Below are 17,979 nucleotides of genomic sequence, written 5' to 3' on the forward strand. Positions count from 1 at the left end.
AGTGGCTGTGTCTGCGTTGTGCTTTTACATTGGGTTTGTTATCAGGACTGCATTTCTGGGCTGCTTAAAAAAAGTCTTTGTTTTAATTGTTCATCCATCTGTGGACGCTGAAACTTCAGGCTCTCCCAAGGTAAATGTAGACAAGATATCTTTACCTCACCTGAGACTGTGTACTTAGTATTGTAGTAATCCTCATGTGTTCTGGACAGTATTATATTTCCACAACAGATTCATTGCTTTTAATGTGACGCAGACTTTCGCTGATCTTATATGACAGATGGCAGGAGAAATCTTCACCACTTTGGATCCCTATAATGTGGACTGCACCAACATCCATCCTCTGGTTTGTCACCTGTGTCATGAACAGTACCAGTCCCCATGTCTGCTGGACTGTTACCACATCTTCTGTGCCCGCTGCCTGCGAGGCCGAACCAGCGACAACCGCCTCAGCTGCCCCCTCTGTGGGTAAGAAATAGCACAGTGGTCTTCACCAGAAGATTACCTTTGCATTGTTTTATTGAAGGAAAACCTCAACTTGTGCACCTTATCCTTTAATTAAAGACAGTTTCTATTTCCAAGGAACCCTCAAAATTGTTAAAATCTCCATTTTAGACTCGTTTGTGCAGTGCAAAAATGCTAGAGTTTCTTCTTCCCAATGTGTTGGTGTCAATATCACAACTAAGGTGTTGAAATATGCAGGTCAAAGGTCACAGCTTGCAGCGTTACATAATGGAATGTGACAATGCTGCAGGCTAATGCTAAAACATGATTAGGCAAAAACCTGAAGGGTCTCACACACACACACACACACACTGGTTCAAGAAATGCAATACTTCCCACAAGCCCCAGCATTTGACGGAGATTCTGCGATTTCCCTCGGATTTGTTCCACATAAGTTGATTGGAGGATTTCTTCAGTTCACGCAACAGATTTGTGAAGAATCCCACAGGTTTTTACAACAATTCAGGTCAACACTGTGACACATTGTTGGCTTCATTTTGAAAGAGCAACAGCTGCAGGGTCATCCCAGTGTCTGATTTAGCCTTTGGCTTCAATAGTGAGCCCGGCCGGCAAAGTTCAGCTAAGACTTGTCACACAGCAGACAAAGCACACTGGCATTCACCATCAGTGCCAGCAGAGTGTGACCAAACACAGTCACGTGAGACCAAGTGACTCCAGGACCTAATAAGAAAAAACATGTTCTTTTATAGTCACCTTCTGATCCGCCTTCACTGGGAAACTACAAATGTACCTTTAGCGTATTTAATTATTTAGATATTAGGAGCCAAACAATAAAGCTGTTACGTTGTAGTTTATATCTGACCTCCCATCCAAAAAAACATTATATTAATTTTCTATTTGACTGAAGTATGTCAAAGTGTTTTAATTGAAATATTTGGGAAGAGAGGAACATTGGGCTGCATCTTGACATAACCCAGTGGGCAGAGAGCTGCTGCCTGGCCTGTGTTGCCTTGGCTCGTGCCGCACAGACCCACAGGCTGCTGGTTCTATTTCTATCATCCTGCTAACAGCTGCTGATTCAAGAAGCATGTAATCTAGGAATGCACTATAGTGCTATTAGTAGAACACAATAGACCCCCGTTGCTACGGAAACCTTATAAACAAACAAACAGCTGAGGCCCTCAGAGATCCAGGCAGCAGAGCAAGTGAATCACATTATAAGGAATAAACCATAAACCAAAATTAGAAAACTAACATCCATCCATTTTCAGCCGCTTATCCGTTACCGGGTCGCGGGTGCAGCAGTCGCCACCCAAATCACATTGCACCGTACCAACCCCCCTGAACCTTCCTGCAGGTACCAACCGCCCTAACCGGGATTTGAACTTGCCCAGGTGGTGAACCCAGGGGTTCCACACCAATGACAGAGACATTGCCTCTGGGCCAAAGTGCCACACAAAAAAATTTGAATTAATATGGTTTGTTATGAGTGTGTGAGTTTAATGAACTAGAAGGTAAAGTATGTTCATCTGGGAGAAATTTCATTACTTTAAAACAATGGTTCCTAAAGTTGCGGACGGGACCCTTTAGAGGCACAGACATCAAAGGGGGCACATCTGGTCAAATTATTTAAATGTTTTGTATTTTTTATATTAGTTTTGAGCAAAAAAACGTAAAAAATGGATTGAAAATAATATATCTGTTCTTTACTGCTCTGTTTATCATCATTTTATTATTATATATTAAATATTATATTCATCATTGACTTTTTAGATTAAATATTTACCCATTGATTCTCCACTACTTAACCATCTTCAAGAAGAAGCTGAATGCATGTCACCAAGAACTTTGAATTCCAAAATTGTAATTAAATTAAAAATGTAAATGTATTTTTAGTATGTATTTCATTGAAAAAAAAATCCTAATAAGCTGTTGTTTCAAACTACATACGGGTTTTTCTAAAGAACTTGAAGTTGTTTTTTTCTCACAGAGTGAATTTCTGGCTGTTCTTCAGACTAATTATGCAGATTTGAGCAGAAAATGAGAATTAAAATGGTAAACAGAAGCGTGGAGCCTCTCAGCTGCCTTTTCAGCATCTGCCAAATCAAAGAGCATGAGGTAAAATATTCAATTAAGGATTGTTTCATTGAGATGATATTCAGCATGCAGGTGTATAAACAGATTACTCTGTCACACAGTGTGTGGTCCACTGACAGTAAATACCTTTATTTAAAGATTACATTAGAGCGCCATCTGCTGGAATTAAAAATACATTTTACAACAGGTCCAATCATGACAACCTGTGACTTCCTGTCTACATTTCTGTAACTTAGAATGCCCCTTAAACCTTACACAGATTAAAACAATGATTCACTTTTTAAATTCAATTGTGTGAAAACAACAAAAATAAGGAGCCATGTTAATGTGTTCAGACATTATTAATCAAATGCCAACTCAGTTAAACTTTCCTCCTGATATCCCTCAACTTTCATATCATTTAGACCCAGCTCTTCATTCTGCTCAAATGTGCGGGTATACTTCTCCATAGTAATCTGAGGGTCGGGGTCCGGGACGTGCACATTCTGTAGGTAGCTGTTCCCCACGGGATCATCCAGGACGAGATGGACGGCCATTTCCCCTGCAATGATCTTGTCTAGCTTTTCGGCAAACTCTGTCATTTTCTTCATTTGTTCTTTGCTGTGGCTGTCGCCGCACATGAAGGGGTTTTTGGACACGGTCAGCTCTTTGATGTCTGTTAGCATACCCTCCACGGTAGTGAACTTCCCACCTACAGCCGCCATCCCCAGCTCAAACTCCAGCTCTGGGATAAGCACAGAGCAAGTCTCCGACTTGAGCAGGTCACGGGTCATGTCTGAAGAGCTGGTGATGTGAAGGGTGATCCTTGTGCCCAGTTCTTCAGTGCCACCGCCTGATTTCACCTCATTGGTCCGGTGGCCGCAGCTGTCACAGGACGTGGCCATGATGACGACCTCTTTGAAGTGAGGGATCTGGACCAGCTTCATATTGGTTGAAGTCGAAGCGTTGCACTCTGGGCAGTTGGTTTTGAAGACCATAACCTCACCCATCATTCCCTCCAGGTCGTCTGCCGCTCCCTCCTCTTGAACACTGTCATCGTCATCAGCTCTGATTCCCAGCATTTTATCCTGCTCTATGCTCCGTTTGAAGCGAGTCACTGTGAGAGCCTCATCTTTCTGAGGGGCCTGAGGGTTCTCAACAAAACTGTTGCCTGACGGATCCTCAATCACCAGTGTGAACTCCCTCTCAACGTCTTTCAACTTCTTTAGCTTCTGGATGAATTCCTCTATCTTCTCAGCCACCTCGGGGTCTGTGGCCCGTCTGACTGGCTGTTCCTGTTCCAGCCCTGCAACCGCTCTGTCTAAAAGACCCTCAATGGTGGAAAGAGAACCTTTCTGGGTGAAGGGAGGGATTTCAAACTCCAGCTCTGGTATCCTGGTGGTGGCACTGTCTGCTTTGACCACCTCGCGGTTCAGGTCTTGTTTGGATTTGATTTGGAGCGTGTAGCAGATGCCCTGGTCCTGAATACGGCCTGCGGACTGGATCTCGGTGTTGGCCCAGCTGCAGTGGTCGCAGCTGAAAGAGCTGACGATGATTTCTTTAAAGAACGGTATCTTGGTCAGGAGCAGACGAGTAGTCCCGTTCTTGTAGCAATTCATACACAGACTCTCGATCACCGTGGGCTGCCAGTCCTCGTCGTCAGCGCTGATGTCTTTAAACAAGCTTCCACCTCGTACATTCTCGTCGGGAATAAGAGACATTGTGTCCTCCGCGGGTTATGTCTCACTTCTGCATGAAACTTACTCGCACTCGCCGAGGCTTTTCACTCACACACGCCTGCTTCTAGAAAGTTCCAGATGACAGAGTGAGCAGCTTTTCCAGTTCGAACACGTTTGACAACGTCGTGTGGAGATACGACACACTTCCGCGTTTTCTCCTTCTGCGACAAAGAATGTGGACGTCGGGGATATCGCTGCTGCCACCTCGTGTCATTTGTGTGAACTGCAGAATATCTAAAAATACTGTACAGTATATCGTATATTAAATACTGGTTTAAGTCTATGTCTAAAAATTGCTTGTTTAACAGCGGTGTTACAAACGTTCTACAGTGTGAATGCTTAAAACCTGTAGGCTGAAAGTAGAGACAGAAGACAGGAAAAATTAAATTATTTAAATTCAGTATTTAGAGACATTCTGACATTTCTTTATCAAATAAAATGGTTTCCTATATTTTCGTTGTAGCTTTGTATGATTATTTAATGACTTCTGTATTATGTTTGGTATTATGAGTGGGACTCATTTGGTTTATCTGTCCATCTGTATAAAATGTACAAATCAATAAACAAATCACATTTATCAACAGTTTCTTTTATCTATCTTGCATATAACTGAGTGGGTTTTTTTACATTTGTATTTTCAAGTGGTGCACAGTTGTGGTACATTGATTGTATGTTTCATGCAAGCAGAATCAGTGTGTAAGGTAAATAAAGTTGTTGAAAAAACGTAATAATTTCAACAATAAATCTAATTGTGTGATGCGCTTAAAGAAAAGCGCTGCATTGACAGACACTATAGCAGCAGTAACAGCTGAACATTACTTGAGTGCAAGTTTTTATTCTCTCACACAATCTTTCAAACTCTTGTATCCTGTCACAGATATTTATCCACGGTGAAGGGAAACAACAGCCTTCCCCCAGAAGACCGGCTGCTCAAGTTCCTTGTTGACAATAATGCAGACACTGAGGAATCGGTCCCATGTGCCAACTGTGACCAAGAAAGTAACAAAAAGGTCAGTAGGTTAACGACAGACCTAACAACACGGCAACATACTTCAACTGTATGTCTTACTTTTTTGAAGGTTTCAGGTAATCAAACTGAAGCAGAAGTTTTCATTGTCAGCCATGTGTGGATGTTTTGAGTCACTTAATGAATGAATTTGGAAGCATACATTAAAATGTGCTTTTCAGCTAGAAGCAGGGGATACATACACACATACATACAAATATATGTATGTACAATATATATCTGCCTGAAATGTATTTTAGTTGGAACTGGAAAAAAAAAAATAAATATTAAACTGTTAATTATTTATTTACCATTTTTTGCACAGGATTCTGGGATGATGTTCTTCTGCAACACTTGCAGCCAACCCCTGTGTGCGACCTGCAAGGAGCTGACTCACAAAGCCAGGATGTTTTCTCACCATGAAATTGTTTCACTGGCCAAACGCACAAAGGCCCGGCACAGGAAGTGTCGTGAGTGTCCCCAGTAATTGAAGGGTTAACAAACTGACAAGCACTTTAATTCACACCACTGACTAAGACCGTCACTTAGAAGAGTTGTAATTTCACCTTTATCCTGCACGCTTTTGTCAACAAACTCAAATTGTAGCAGCCTTCTGGGCTAACCCAAGTGTCTCCACAGCTCTCCATGAAGAGCCCTACATACTGTTCTCCACAGAGAACACATCCATGCTCTGCATCAAGTGCTTCAGAGACATGCAGGTGTAAGTGACCAGTAGGACTGTTGTGTGTCTCTTCCATTCTTCTCCTCTCTCCTCCTCCTGTCATCAACTTTTATTTTGTCCTTTGTTTACCACAGGGAGAGCCGGACCCACTGCATTGACATTGAAACAGCTTATATGCAGGGCTGCGAGATGTTGGATCAGGCTGTTCTGGTGAGACAGATGTGTCAGTATTTAAAAACAATACACCATTTACAGTCTTAATCTGTAAAACTCACAGGAAACTACATACTTTCTTAACACTCATTTTGTTTTACAATTTAAGTTTAATTAAATGCATAAAAAACAACTATTTTGATTAATATGAACCATTAAAGTACATTACATTCAAAACAAAATAAATGTATACGGGTGATGTCAGCATCGTTGTAAAATATTGTTCAATGAATGAAAAATCATTAGTTATGTAAGTTATGTATTTTCAGTGATAATTCCTAAAGAGGCTGAAGTGAAACGCCTTACATAAGACAGCAGTGATGCAGTGCACTCTGACTGACAGTAGACTCCACTCTGCAGGTAGTGAAGGAGCTGCAGACTTCAGCCCGTGAGGCGATCCTTCTGCTCAGATCAATGATTGGAGAAGTTTGTCTAAACGTAGAGGAGGAAGAGAACGCAATCTGCAGTCTGTTCAACAGCTTGCAGGTAGTATAAGGATTCAAATGTAAACACAGTATGTTCAAAAGCACGAAAGTAAAAAGCCAGTTTTGCATTTTAGTTTGAGAAGCCATTAAATGTTCCCTAAAACTTCCAGTTATAAAGAAGATGAAGTCACAAGTTAATTTATAATTACATATAACAACTAAAAGGTAAATCACCTCAAGAATTATATCACTTCTTTACAAGACGTGATCAAAACAAAAAAGCTAATAAGTGAAAATATACTTCACGTCATGAGTTGTCAAAAAATGACGATTCATCATTCAATGTGGTATGAAATGCCAATTAATTTTATTTATTCGTTTTATTTAATCCTAATTTTCTGTATTAGAATTTATTTTTAGTCTTTAATCAATCCATCACGAAACCCCGCCCTCTTGTATGGCGCCAACAGAACAAACGTCCAAAATTACACTTGTCCCTAACTGACTGACTGCGATGGCAATATTTGGCCACAGGATGTCAGTAATTTCCTACTAGTTAAGGAGCACTGCTATTTCCTTTGCAAGGTGAACAATCAAGAGAGTTATCTTTCTGAAGTCTTAGAAATTCACGACCATCGAGATAGCGAGGCCATTCTGCAGCAAAGTATTTTTTAAATAAATATATAACACATTTTCCCCGTTTTTCATCTGACAGGAAAAACTTGCTGAGAGGAAAAAGATTCTGCTGAAAGTGGCACAGAGGTAAAAAAACAAACAATCAAACAAACAAAAACAAACATAATAGATGACTTACAGTCCTTTCACTGATACAGAGCTGGAGCCTCGATGTTTACTGAAGTGAAAACTATTTGTTTGCTGTCAGTGGGTCAATTCACATCTTTTTTTCTCAACATTCTGCATTGTACTCGACTTTTAAATCATCTCTCTCCTTCCCCAAACACATTTACAGTTACTGAGCATGAAGCTGAACTAAAGCCACTTGAGTAAGGCTGCACTTTTCATGCAACCATTGACCCCTGTGTTTGTGTCCAAACAATGAAAGCAGAGCCAACTGAAAAAATGTTGTAACAAATAGTTGACTATCACAAAAGAAAATAGCACTCTTTTGTCCTCCACGTCACAATAAAAAACATTTGCACCAAAGCCTTCAGACAAATGGTGAGATTGTATCTCCTACATCTCTTAAAGGTAATGTATTGAGGTTACAGCAGCAACTTTTCTATGATGCTGTCAACGGTTGTGCATCGTCATGACTGCAGAGATAGATGAAGAAATTGCATTTAAAAATGCTTTGTTAAAAACAGAAACAGACGGGGTTATACATTGAATATGTATAAGAAGACCATCAGCTTCTCTGTACTACAGCTCTTGTTATTGTAAAGCAAGGCGGTGCACCAAGAGTGGCTTATTTGCAAGAATTGGAAAAAACTAAACATTGGCTAAACTAAACAGTAGAGCATGAGAAAAAAAACCCAGTGGACAAACCAAAGGAACCAAGGCTGCGTCACATAATCCCTCAGTTAATTTGGATCTATTTCCAGGTCATCTTTTATCAAAAGTCGGCGGAAGTCCTTTTTCGTAAACTTACATTTTTTTAGGCTTTTCAAGCAGCAATGATCATATTAGATGTATATATTTTTACACAGAGAAACTCAAACAAAAATATAAAATACATATATATAATCTTAAATGTAATACACAGCATGATATATATTATATAATATTATATATATATATATATATGTATATATATATATATATATATAAGTGCTGAGCAGAAAATGCCCTTGTCTTTTGTTTTGTAGCATAAAACAGAGGGAACCTGAAGTTCAGATGAGACAAAACTGTTGTTATTCTATTCTACAGCCCTGCAACCAAACACATTTATCCCTTTGACTCACATTTAAGAAACCCATCTAAATATCTAATTTCCAACAACAAGACTCTCACACTGACCAGACAAGTTTAAAAATAACTGTTTACAGGTATTTCTTTTTCTTGTCATGTTTTCCATGTAAATACATGCCTGACTGAATGAGAGCAATCTTGTGCATGAGAGCGAGTGCAGTGGGGGTTTCACTGCGTGGGAATCTTTAATGACTTTTTCTCTCTATCGCTCTGCTCGGAAGCCGTCCAGAGACAGGTTCCTGGAAGGCTTTTAAAGTCTATTTATGTTTGGCTCTGTGTGTTTGTTGTGGAAGAGGACAAATAGATTAGCTGCAGGAGATATAGGCTGTTTCATTTGTGGTTATACCCACTGTGCTTAATTTTGTGTATATTGGCAGGCATGGCTGTAGCGGAGCGACATCACATGTTGATTTAACTTTGTCTTGTTTTGTGTTTTAGTCAGCATGAAGAGAAGGAGAGAGCTCTGAAGGAACAGCTCTCCCACCTCACTGCCCTGTTACCAACTCTGCAGGTAGAGGGAGATAATGAGCATACGACAAATGATACAATCCTGCAAGTAAAGTTGCAAACTAAAATGTGCTTTAAAACAAACATAAACATCCTACTGTAAATAGAGCTTTGTAGGCTCTGAACCAATAGGTCAGAAGCCACCAGTGTGTTTAGTTTGATACATTTATTAGACACATTTAATGACAGAAAGTTAGAATTAAATTAAGTGAAAACAACTGAAATACAAAACTACTAATAACGCCTCAGTCTCCATTCTTATTCCTTAACCTTTAACCTGTGATGTGTTCAGGTTCACATGGTCACCTGCTCAGCCTTCCTCAGCTCAGCTAACAAGTTTGAATTTTTGGACATGGGCTACGTGAGTAAAGCAAGAAAACCAAAATTGTGGAATCAGATCATGTTCAAACGTCAGTGATAAATATTCTTTATTTCTTCCGTCTCCTGAACCCAAGGCAGAAACTCTGTCCACAGGGACGATCCAGTAGATCACAGTTGTTGTTTTTACTTTGCAGCAACTCATGGAGCGACTGAAGAGGATTGTTAAACTCCCACATCGGCTGAAACCAGTTCAGAGCAGCAAGGTGAGTGGCAGCAGAAGAACAGGGAAACTTTGAGCCAATCCCAGCTCTTCATTCCACCACATGGTCACACAGAAACAGACAACCAGTCTGTCTCTGTGTGTTTTAGAAACGTTTGTCATCTTATCAGTGATTAATGTAATGCCATGTGACATCTGAGACCAATTTTGTGAAATGGAAATCAGAGTTTTGTGGAGCTCAATTAAGCTATGCTATGCTAACTTTTCAACTTTAATGGTTTTATCAATTTAGACCAGGTCCAATACATATGGCTGAAATGTAGCTCTAAATTGTGACGGAGCCGTCCTGATGCTTAAGATTTTTTTCTGAACTTGTTATGTTCCAGACCTTTGCCTACTTGTCTTCAGTCCTTGTGTAGATCTATTGTTCTGGAGGTAATTTACTCCTTTGGATTATCAACGAAGAACCAAATACTACATTGATTCTGTGTAGATTTTATTTATCTAACAAGGTTCATTTAGTCTACTGCTCTGATTTGTATCCACTGCATGTCCAATTCATGACATTTTTGACCTGAGTGTGTTTTTCTGTAGATCAACACTGACTACAGAAATGAGTTTGCCCGTTGTCTGGAGCCCTTACTGCTGCTGGGTCAGCGCTGCCTTCCCTCGGTCGCTGGTTCCACATGTGTTGCTACAAGGTGAGATAACACTCCTGCTGCCAGACACCAGGAATTCTAGTAACTAATTGATCCTTTCCTCTACAATGAGCATTCCCTTCCTGAATATCACGTTGAAAATGTAAAAATGGCTTTGGCAAAACACTTCACACATTGCGTAGCATCCAAACCTGAAATCCCTCCTGAATTGTTTGCAAGTACAAATGGTAGACAGAGATGACGGCAGCGGTAGGAAAGGAGGCGCCAGACTGAGTAACACTATGACAGGTATTCTGCATGTATCTGGGTGTGTGTGTGTGTGTGTGTGTTGGGCTGGTAAAGCTTTGTGCATTGAAATGGAAGTCACCTTGTTGCAGTAAGGCTGGAAAGTAGGCAGCTAATCCTGCGACACAGATCTGCCGTCCGGCCGTGCCGCCACGGCGGGGACAGAGATGCAGTAGTGAAGACTGTGAGGATGGACAGATGAGTACGGAAATGTTTCCTACTGGACATCTGATCTCACTGAAGTCTAGTCTGAAGTATAGCTGTTTAACCTTATAGGTAAAAAAAACTCCATGGTGTCACATCAGAAACACAGGGTTTACATTTTATTTTGTATAACTCACTAAACAAACACATGAACATACACAAACACTGAGTGTTTGTTCCACCAGCGCCGACACACCAACGACTCTCTTTTCTAACTTGTTTAGTGCCAGTGTGAGATTCAGAGTGGGCAGCGATTGGTGGTCTTCCAGCTGGCTGCCACTATTTTTATCATAATTTCACAGAACTCTCTGGGATTCATGTGGAGCTGTTGGGCCACTTTGTTCCAGGGCGTTGATGTCACTGCATTAGCACAGGGCCAAGGCTTTAACTGGCGTCACTGTGTGGGAGGGCAGAGGCTGGCTGTCAGAGGAAGACGTGCGTGTGTGTGAGCGAGTGTGTGTCAGACGGAAAGAGATACATGCTTTAGTTCAGGTCTCCTTGGTGAGAAGGCTGGAGTGAAAGGCTAACACAGGTATGTGCATGAAATATGGTCAATATTTGGCCTTTTCCATTTCTCATGGCATTCAAACCGTAGTGTTTTATTGACTAACTCTATATATTGAGTTGAGACAATGTGTATATATTGATACTAATCTAAAAAATAATTTCTGCAAGACACTTTGAAAAAGTTAAATAATAAGCAATATTTCCCCTGGGTCACAATCAGTGCAGTTAGAAAAACAGATTTTTTTTCTTTCCGTTTTTGACCATCCGTGGTATAAAAGTGTTTTGTTATAAATGTTGCCTGACCCGTGGTGGTCATTGCTGGTGGATTCCCATCTTTATGAGAACCCGAGAAAGATCTGGACTGTAGGCAGGACAGTCTGGAGAAAATACTGATTGAGGTTTTGCATTGTACTGTTGAGAAGTGACAGGAGAAGATGTCACGATGGGAGCAAACCACTGAGATCTTTATGGATTCCCTTCGTCATCACTGCTGATGCACCATGCAGCATTCCTCTACAGTTTCTGCCTTTGTGCATTTTCCATTAAATGCAGTCTGCAGGGCCTTTGTCAGCTTTGGCTCACAGAACCACACAGTCAGCCAAAAGATGGGGATCTAAAGGAGTACAGGCTGGATGCAGACCACGGGCCGCTGTTTGAGAGCCACTGCTCTAAAAGACACATCCTCATGTTAAAGTCTGAGCATCTTTTCTTTGCCCTGTTCCTCCCTCGGTTCAGAGGGAGGTCACAGACATTACACCTCGGAGTGTGGCAGTTCAGCCACTGATCACATGACACACCTGCATTAGTGTCTGCTACTCCATCTGGGATACAACCCAGGAAGACATGATTCCATAATTCGTTCTTGGTGTGGAAATGTCCAGTAATCTCAGCAGTGTTGCTGCTGAAAGTCTAAAGTCTAGTATTAATTGTGAACAAACTCTAGCAGAGGAGAAGGGGGGACATTCTGTAAGTTAATCTGGCATAAACCTTTGATTTATTCTGTACAATCATTAATTGTTGTTCAACCAGTAATTATCAACTCGTGGGCCGCAGGCTGAATATGGTCCATGACTGGGTTCCAAAACAAACATCATGTAATAATGTTGGCCAAAAGTGTGTTTTTTTATTTCAATTTTGAGTGTCCGTTCCCCAAGGTTTCTGTGCCGAATAATTCTGGCCCTTCGACAACTATAGCTGGAGACCCCTGACCCCTGACCCCGACCCCTGCCTTACACTATGAGTGTTCAGGTTATTTAAATTTTAAACTGGAGTTGAGTCATTTTCTGGAGAACACTGGACAATCAAGGATCTAGAAACAGGTTTTTCACCTTCATATCGCCATGTGGTTTTGGACCATGTAGTATTTGAAATAAACAAAAAATGACCATCCTCCTCCTCTCCTCAGGCTCCAGTCCCCTCTCTCTATGTCCTGTCGCTCCCCATCCCTGAGTGAGATGCCACTAGAATCCGTGTTAGGACGAAGACCGACGTCACACCGCAACATCTGCACGAAGGTGCTGCTGGCCGAAGGGAGGGAGACGCCTTTCACCGAACACTGTCGCAACTATGAGAACTGCTACAGGGTGTGTGTGCGCTGTGAGCTCCTTGATGATGTTGACTCTAGGTTCCACGGTGAACATGATCACAGGCCTGTGATGAACGTCTACGTGTATTCTGTGATTGTGCAGACCCTCCAGACTGACATTCAGAACCTGAAGGACCAGGTCCAGGAGCTGCACCGAGATCTGACCAAACACCACACCACCATCAACACGGATACTATGGGCGAGATCCTGGACAGGTCGCTGCACATTGACAGCCAGATAGCTTCGCAGTATTCCACAGTGGAAACTATGAGAGTCATGTTTGAAGAGGTGTGTCAGGTGCTACCTTGATGTGTTGACCTTCACTACATACCTGCCTCCGCCGGGCACTACCAGCTTCCACATTTAACCTCAGCCAGTAAGCCGAGCGTCATACTAACAAGCCGGGTTGTCACTCGTCGCTGTAAATTAAAGCCGCTACAGATGCCTCACAGGTCAACGGCTTCCACTTCCCATGATCTTATCCTTAATGGTTTTTGTCTTTTCTTCGCAGATCTGGGAGGACACTTTTCAGAGGGTCACAAATGAGCAGGAGATTTATGAAGGTTTGGGTCCAACACAGACCGCAAGATAAAGAAATACATTTGAAAATGATGATTTTGTTGCGTATTGCATTTAAAACATCACTGTTGCCTGAACGCAGCTCAGCTGCTTGACCTCATGCAGCTGAAACAGGAGAACTTCTACCTGACGACCATCGCCAGGCAGATCAGCCCCTACATCATGTCCATCGCTAAGGTCAAAGAGAGACTGGAACCCAGGTGTGTGGAGACATGAAATTAACCACCTTAAATAATGTGTGCAATTAATAAGATTAATTAATTATTTTAGGAATATCACACAGCACACACTGTATATGCTATAATGACAGCATCCATCCATTTATCGTTGTTCTAGAAAACACAGCTAATGCACACTTTGTCATTTGCACAACAGACATTTTTATGGCAGTTTTAACTAATAATTTCACTCAAAAACACCATATTGACTAATCCAGTTCTTACTGTACATGAGGTGATGTCAGCTGTCGCTGTGGTCATGCTGGATTTATCTGGATTTGTTACTTCCGTCTAAAGACATTCATCATATTTCAAAATGACGTTGTAGGTTTCAGGAGCCTACGGAGCAACAGGACGACCGCACGGAAATGATGTTGAAAATCTACGACGACAGTTCACTATCGAAGGAAAGCCAGCAAAGGTATATTTAACTAAATTTATCTGAGTATTGGGACCCCAAAACTCATGTGATCATCATAAAGATCACAGATTTGTAATTTGAAAAATAGCTAAATCAAATTATAATTCAAAGCATTTAGCATCAGGCGTGCATGATATATTACTGCAAGAAAGAAGAAGTTCCTTATAATCACTTAAAGTGACAGTGTTTGGTACAGTAGACATTTTGGTTTTTATATTTAGTTTATATTTAGTTGAATAAATAAGATGTCATAGCACTTCTGCTTGAATATAATGCACTTCATGTACATTGTTATTCTGTAAAAATCATGTGCGTAGTAATTTAGAACAGGACACAGTTACAGCAGCACATACATAAAACCTAAAACTGAGAATGCCAACAGAGAAAGTAGGTTTTCAAGTGAAACTTCTCTTTTTTTCTGACAGCAACAGGCAGACCAGTGTCACAGACCACGACCGAGACAAGAACAAGCGCCCACTGATCCCCCAATCAGAGGAGCTCTGCATCAAATCATCTGCTCATCCTGACAGACAGAGGGCGACCACGGAGACATCCAGCCTCAAGGAGATACCGTCATAAAACTTCGGTTGATCTCGTCTCCCTTTCCCTTTCCTTCTCCCTTTCCTAACTCCGTGCCTGGAAAGAAAAATCAACTTTAACAAACGCAGGACAGTGTGTGACTGTCTCAGACGTCCAGGTACCAGAGGTGACGGCGGCAGACGAGCTGTCTGCCTTAAGGTACAGGAAGTGTTGGTCAAACGATCACAGCTGTCAGAGTGGTGGAGAAGAAGAAGACTCCAATGAAGACATTTAACATCCTGGACTGGAGAGTCCCTTCTTATCTGGACCGTGTGTTTATGCTTTGATTCTGCTGGTTTTAGTCAGATGTTTTTTAATAGTCTTATAGTGTTCACCTGTCCTTTGTCTGTCATATATTTTTAAGAAGCCAGAGACGGATGATAAATGATTGAACTTCAGGAGCTGAAGTGATGACAGCCGCAGCAGAGCGGGCCGCTGATTGTCACTCTGGGTGTCAGCAGAGGTCACATATTGATTTGTGTGGTGAGCGTCGTCTCCTGCATCAGTCTGGTCCAACGTGTAAAGCTGTCTGTTTCCTCAGCGCTGTCTGCAGCGTGGTTTGTTTCTACAGCTACAGAGGTTGTTGTTTTTTTTAAAGAAAGTCTATACTGTGTGAACGTTTCAGGGTCTGTCAGACTCCAGTGTTTTAGACTGCACACTGATAACTGAGCAGACCAAGGGCAATGTGCAGCTCTACAGAAAAGATATTCCTCCCTGTTTGCCTCCCTCCATTATATCACTGTCCACAGACATTTACCCTCTAAGAAAAGCTGCAAACTTTTCTTCCTTCTGACCTCTTGTCTACATTTTTTTCTTGTCATTGTGGCATTTAAGCAAATCACATGTCAAAGTTGATGAGACACAACTGTCCTTAATCATTTTCTCTATGGTCTAATACATTGTTTCCCAAAGACTGGGTCGCGACCCTCAGGTGGGTCGCAAGAGATTTTATTTTGGGACGTCTTGCCTCCCAGGAGTTTACAAATAATGTCTATTGACTTGGGTTGCGAAGGTCCCCCCCCCCACTACCACCTCACTGCGCCCCCCCAGGGGGACCCGCCCCACTATTTGAGAAGTACTGGGTTAAAGACAGAGGACAAATTTCACTGTGTGCGGTGGTGTGCTGTGCCGTAATGACAATAAATCACCTTCACTTCACTTCTTTATGCTACAGTGCATCTTTGTTAAGTTTTAGCATCGTCCTGATTAATAGCAGTAATATCTGTCAGTGTTTTCACCAACATTTATTTTATATGTAGAATATGTTCCCTGAGGAAAGAGCGCTAAGGTGACAGGGGAATAAAAATTTTCCAGATTCATTTTGATTAAATCTAAGCTTTTTATGGAACCTCTATCAGTTAGAAGCACATTGTTTTCAGCTGTTTCAATTATTTTGGCACCATTATCCTGCATCTTTGCTAACTGTTAGCATCTTCTGGATTATTCAATGACACTAATATCATAAACTTTAAGTGTTTATTAGCATTACTTTTTTAAGCAGAGTAAAACGCTGTATGAATTTCTTACCAATTGATGTAAAAATTCATAAGAAAAGTAAGGTGATACTTGGTGTGTTACTGATAGTGTTTTGTAAATTAAATCAATAAATAAATGTTGAAAACAGTGGTTTGGATTCAAAAATGCAAAGCACTTGTCTGACAGTCGGTCAAACTCCGCAGATTTAAAATCAAACCGACAGACACGGCTGTAAACAGCTACAGCTCCTTTTTTTAAAAAAAACAAAACAACAAAAAACATCCATATCGTGGCATTAAAAAACATTAAGAACCAGTGAGCTTCCGACGTAGGAGCAATCCAAGGTGAAACCTCCTCTCCTGCTCCCAGCTCAGGGACAAAACCCGTCCCTATTCTCGGCACAGGTAAGGATAAAATAATGAGGCGCCAGACTGATGGCTTCAGCCGGCAGGAGGGGAAGGTTATTTACATTAGACCGCTGGAGCTCAAGCAACTCGTTTGCAGCCACTGCTTCATTGGAAATATTGGGGTCATGATGGCCTTAAGGAACAGTCCCGCTCTGCAGAGGAGTCAGAGGTGCACACTCATTAAAATACATGTGTGACAGCAGAGTAACAAATGGCTGTGCCTGTGCCTTGCTGCTGTACCCAGTCCCCGTGGTCATTCATCATCTGCACTCATCGAACCACGCCGCTCCATGTTCAGTGTTGATTATTCTCCCCCCCCCCCCCCCCCCTTTCTGCCTCCCCTGTATCTCCCCTCCTCTGCTGAGTTCCTTCACATACCACTGGAGGCTAAATAAAACTTTGCAACATATAGTACACCTTCTGGAGATGCACCTGAATACTTTATCTGGATCAGTTTTTTTATTCTCTGTTGTTCAAATTACTCCATTCAGTTTACACCAGCTGCCACAGCCACACAGATCTGACAGGTCCTTCACTGCAGCTTATGGACGGCAAAGAGTGGGAGTATTTTATATATATATGTTATTGTGATGAAAACTGATGCTTAATGAGATTTTTTGTGAAAGATTAAAAAGATAAAGTGAAATTGTGATTAATAATTATGGAAACAAATAGTCATAGTCATGTTTCTGCAAACTTCCTGTCTTGAAATTCCAAACTTATAGCTTAGTCCTGTAAGGTAATCAGAGGTTTGATGTTTTAAATCCTGCCCCCTGCAGGATAATGCTAAGTATCACAAGTACAACAAAAACTCCCAGGCTCTGAGGTCCATTACCAAGTAAAGCCCATTAATATGAACTGCTGTGGAGTTTAACAACGGAGCCTTTTAACAACGGGACTAACAGAAAACTGAAATAAACTCAGAATGTTTTTTAGTGTTTTTACTAAAATCTAAACTCTCACTGTTCTAATAAACTGGATGTGTTTATCCTGATACATAATGCTGTTGGACACTCAAATAAAATGAAATAAAAAACACATTTATGTCTAACTATTATTTGTTGTTTATTTCGGATGGTTTGGTGGGCCGGACCCGGCCCACGGCCTGCATGTTCATCATCCCAACATAAGATTCGTTTTAACATTCAACTGCCCCGTTCTTCCACTATAAATTAAAGGTAAACTCTGATTAGTTGCCTCTTTAATGATAATTGTCGATGGTTGGCTGCTCTGGTCTGAAGGTTATTGACCATCAACATTGATGCTGTTATCACTAATGTCAGATGCAGGATGCTGCCTGTGTGAAAAGGTCAAATAAGTTCTTCCCAGACTGCTTTTTAAATAGCCGTAAAAAAAAACTAATTTGAAGGTAGTTCATCAATAAGATGGTAAAGTCATAGTAAAATATTGGAGTACTTCATTCTGCTCCGTATTAACAGATATTGATAGAATTCCTGCTCTGGTGCATCTTAACCTAA

At 41.2% G+C, this 17,979-nt stretch overlaps 2 protein-coding genes across 2 annotated transcripts; one reads left to right on the forward strand and one right to left on the reverse strand.

The window, feature by feature from the left end:
- Window positions 1–6: 6 nt before the first annotated feature.
- Window positions 7–16,803, forward strand: rnf207a (ring finger protein 207a). The gene is made up of 18 exons (XM_008321037.3): window positions 7–130; window positions 278–465; window positions 5,155–5,287; window positions 5,609–5,753; window positions 5,923–6,004; window positions 6,100–6,175; window positions 6,539–6,664; window positions 7,319–7,365; window positions 8,971–9,043; window positions 9,332–9,400; window positions 9,555–9,623; window positions 10,175–10,281; window positions 12,641–12,818; window positions 12,924–13,109; window positions 13,333–13,384; window positions 13,483–13,600; window positions 13,947–14,039; window positions 14,465–16,803. The coding sequence occupies exons 2-18, from the start codon at window positions 278–280 to the stop codon at window positions 14,616–14,618; spliced, it is 1,896 nt and encodes a 631-aa protein (XP_008319259.1). The 5' UTR covers window positions 7–130; the 3' UTR covers window positions 14,619–16,803.
- Window positions 2,663–4,461, reverse strand: zpr1 (ZPR1 zinc finger). Its single transcript, XM_008321036.3, has one exon. The coding sequence runs from the start codon at window positions 4,257–4,259 to the stop codon at window positions 2,901–2,903; it is 1,359 nt and encodes a 452-aa protein (XP_008319258.1). The 5' UTR covers window positions 4,260–4,461; the 3' UTR covers window positions 2,663–2,900.
- Window positions 16,804–17,979: the final 1,176 nt, after the last annotated feature.

Source organism: Cynoglossus semilaevis, chromosome 11, assembly GCF_000523025.1.
Source record: "Cynoglossus semilaevis isolate Cse_v1.0 chromosome 11, Cse_v1.0, whole genome shotgun sequence".
NCBI classification, from domain to species: domain Eukaryota; kingdom Metazoa; phylum Chordata; class Actinopteri; order Pleuronectiformes; family Cynoglossidae; genus Cynoglossus; species Cynoglossus semilaevis.

Excerpts from the sequence above, each read along its gene's own strand:
- rnf207a (XM_008321037.3), top strand. The coding sequence starts at position 278 with ATGGCAGGAGAAATCTTCACCACTTTGGATCCCTATAATGTGGACTGC. Across the intron at positions 7,366-8,970 it reads CTGCTGAAAGTGGCACAGAG|TCAGCATGAAGAGAAGGAGA; the intron begins GTAAAAAAACAA and ends TTTGTGTTTTAG. Across the intron at positions 14,040-14,464 it reads TCGAAGGAAAGCCAGCAAAG|CAACAGGCAGACCAGTGTCA; the intron begins GTATATTTAACT and ends TTTTTCTGACAG.
- zpr1 (XM_008321036.3), bottom strand. The coding sequence starts at position 4,259 with ATGTCTCTTATTCCCGACGAGAATGTACGAGGTGGAAGCTTGTTTAAA.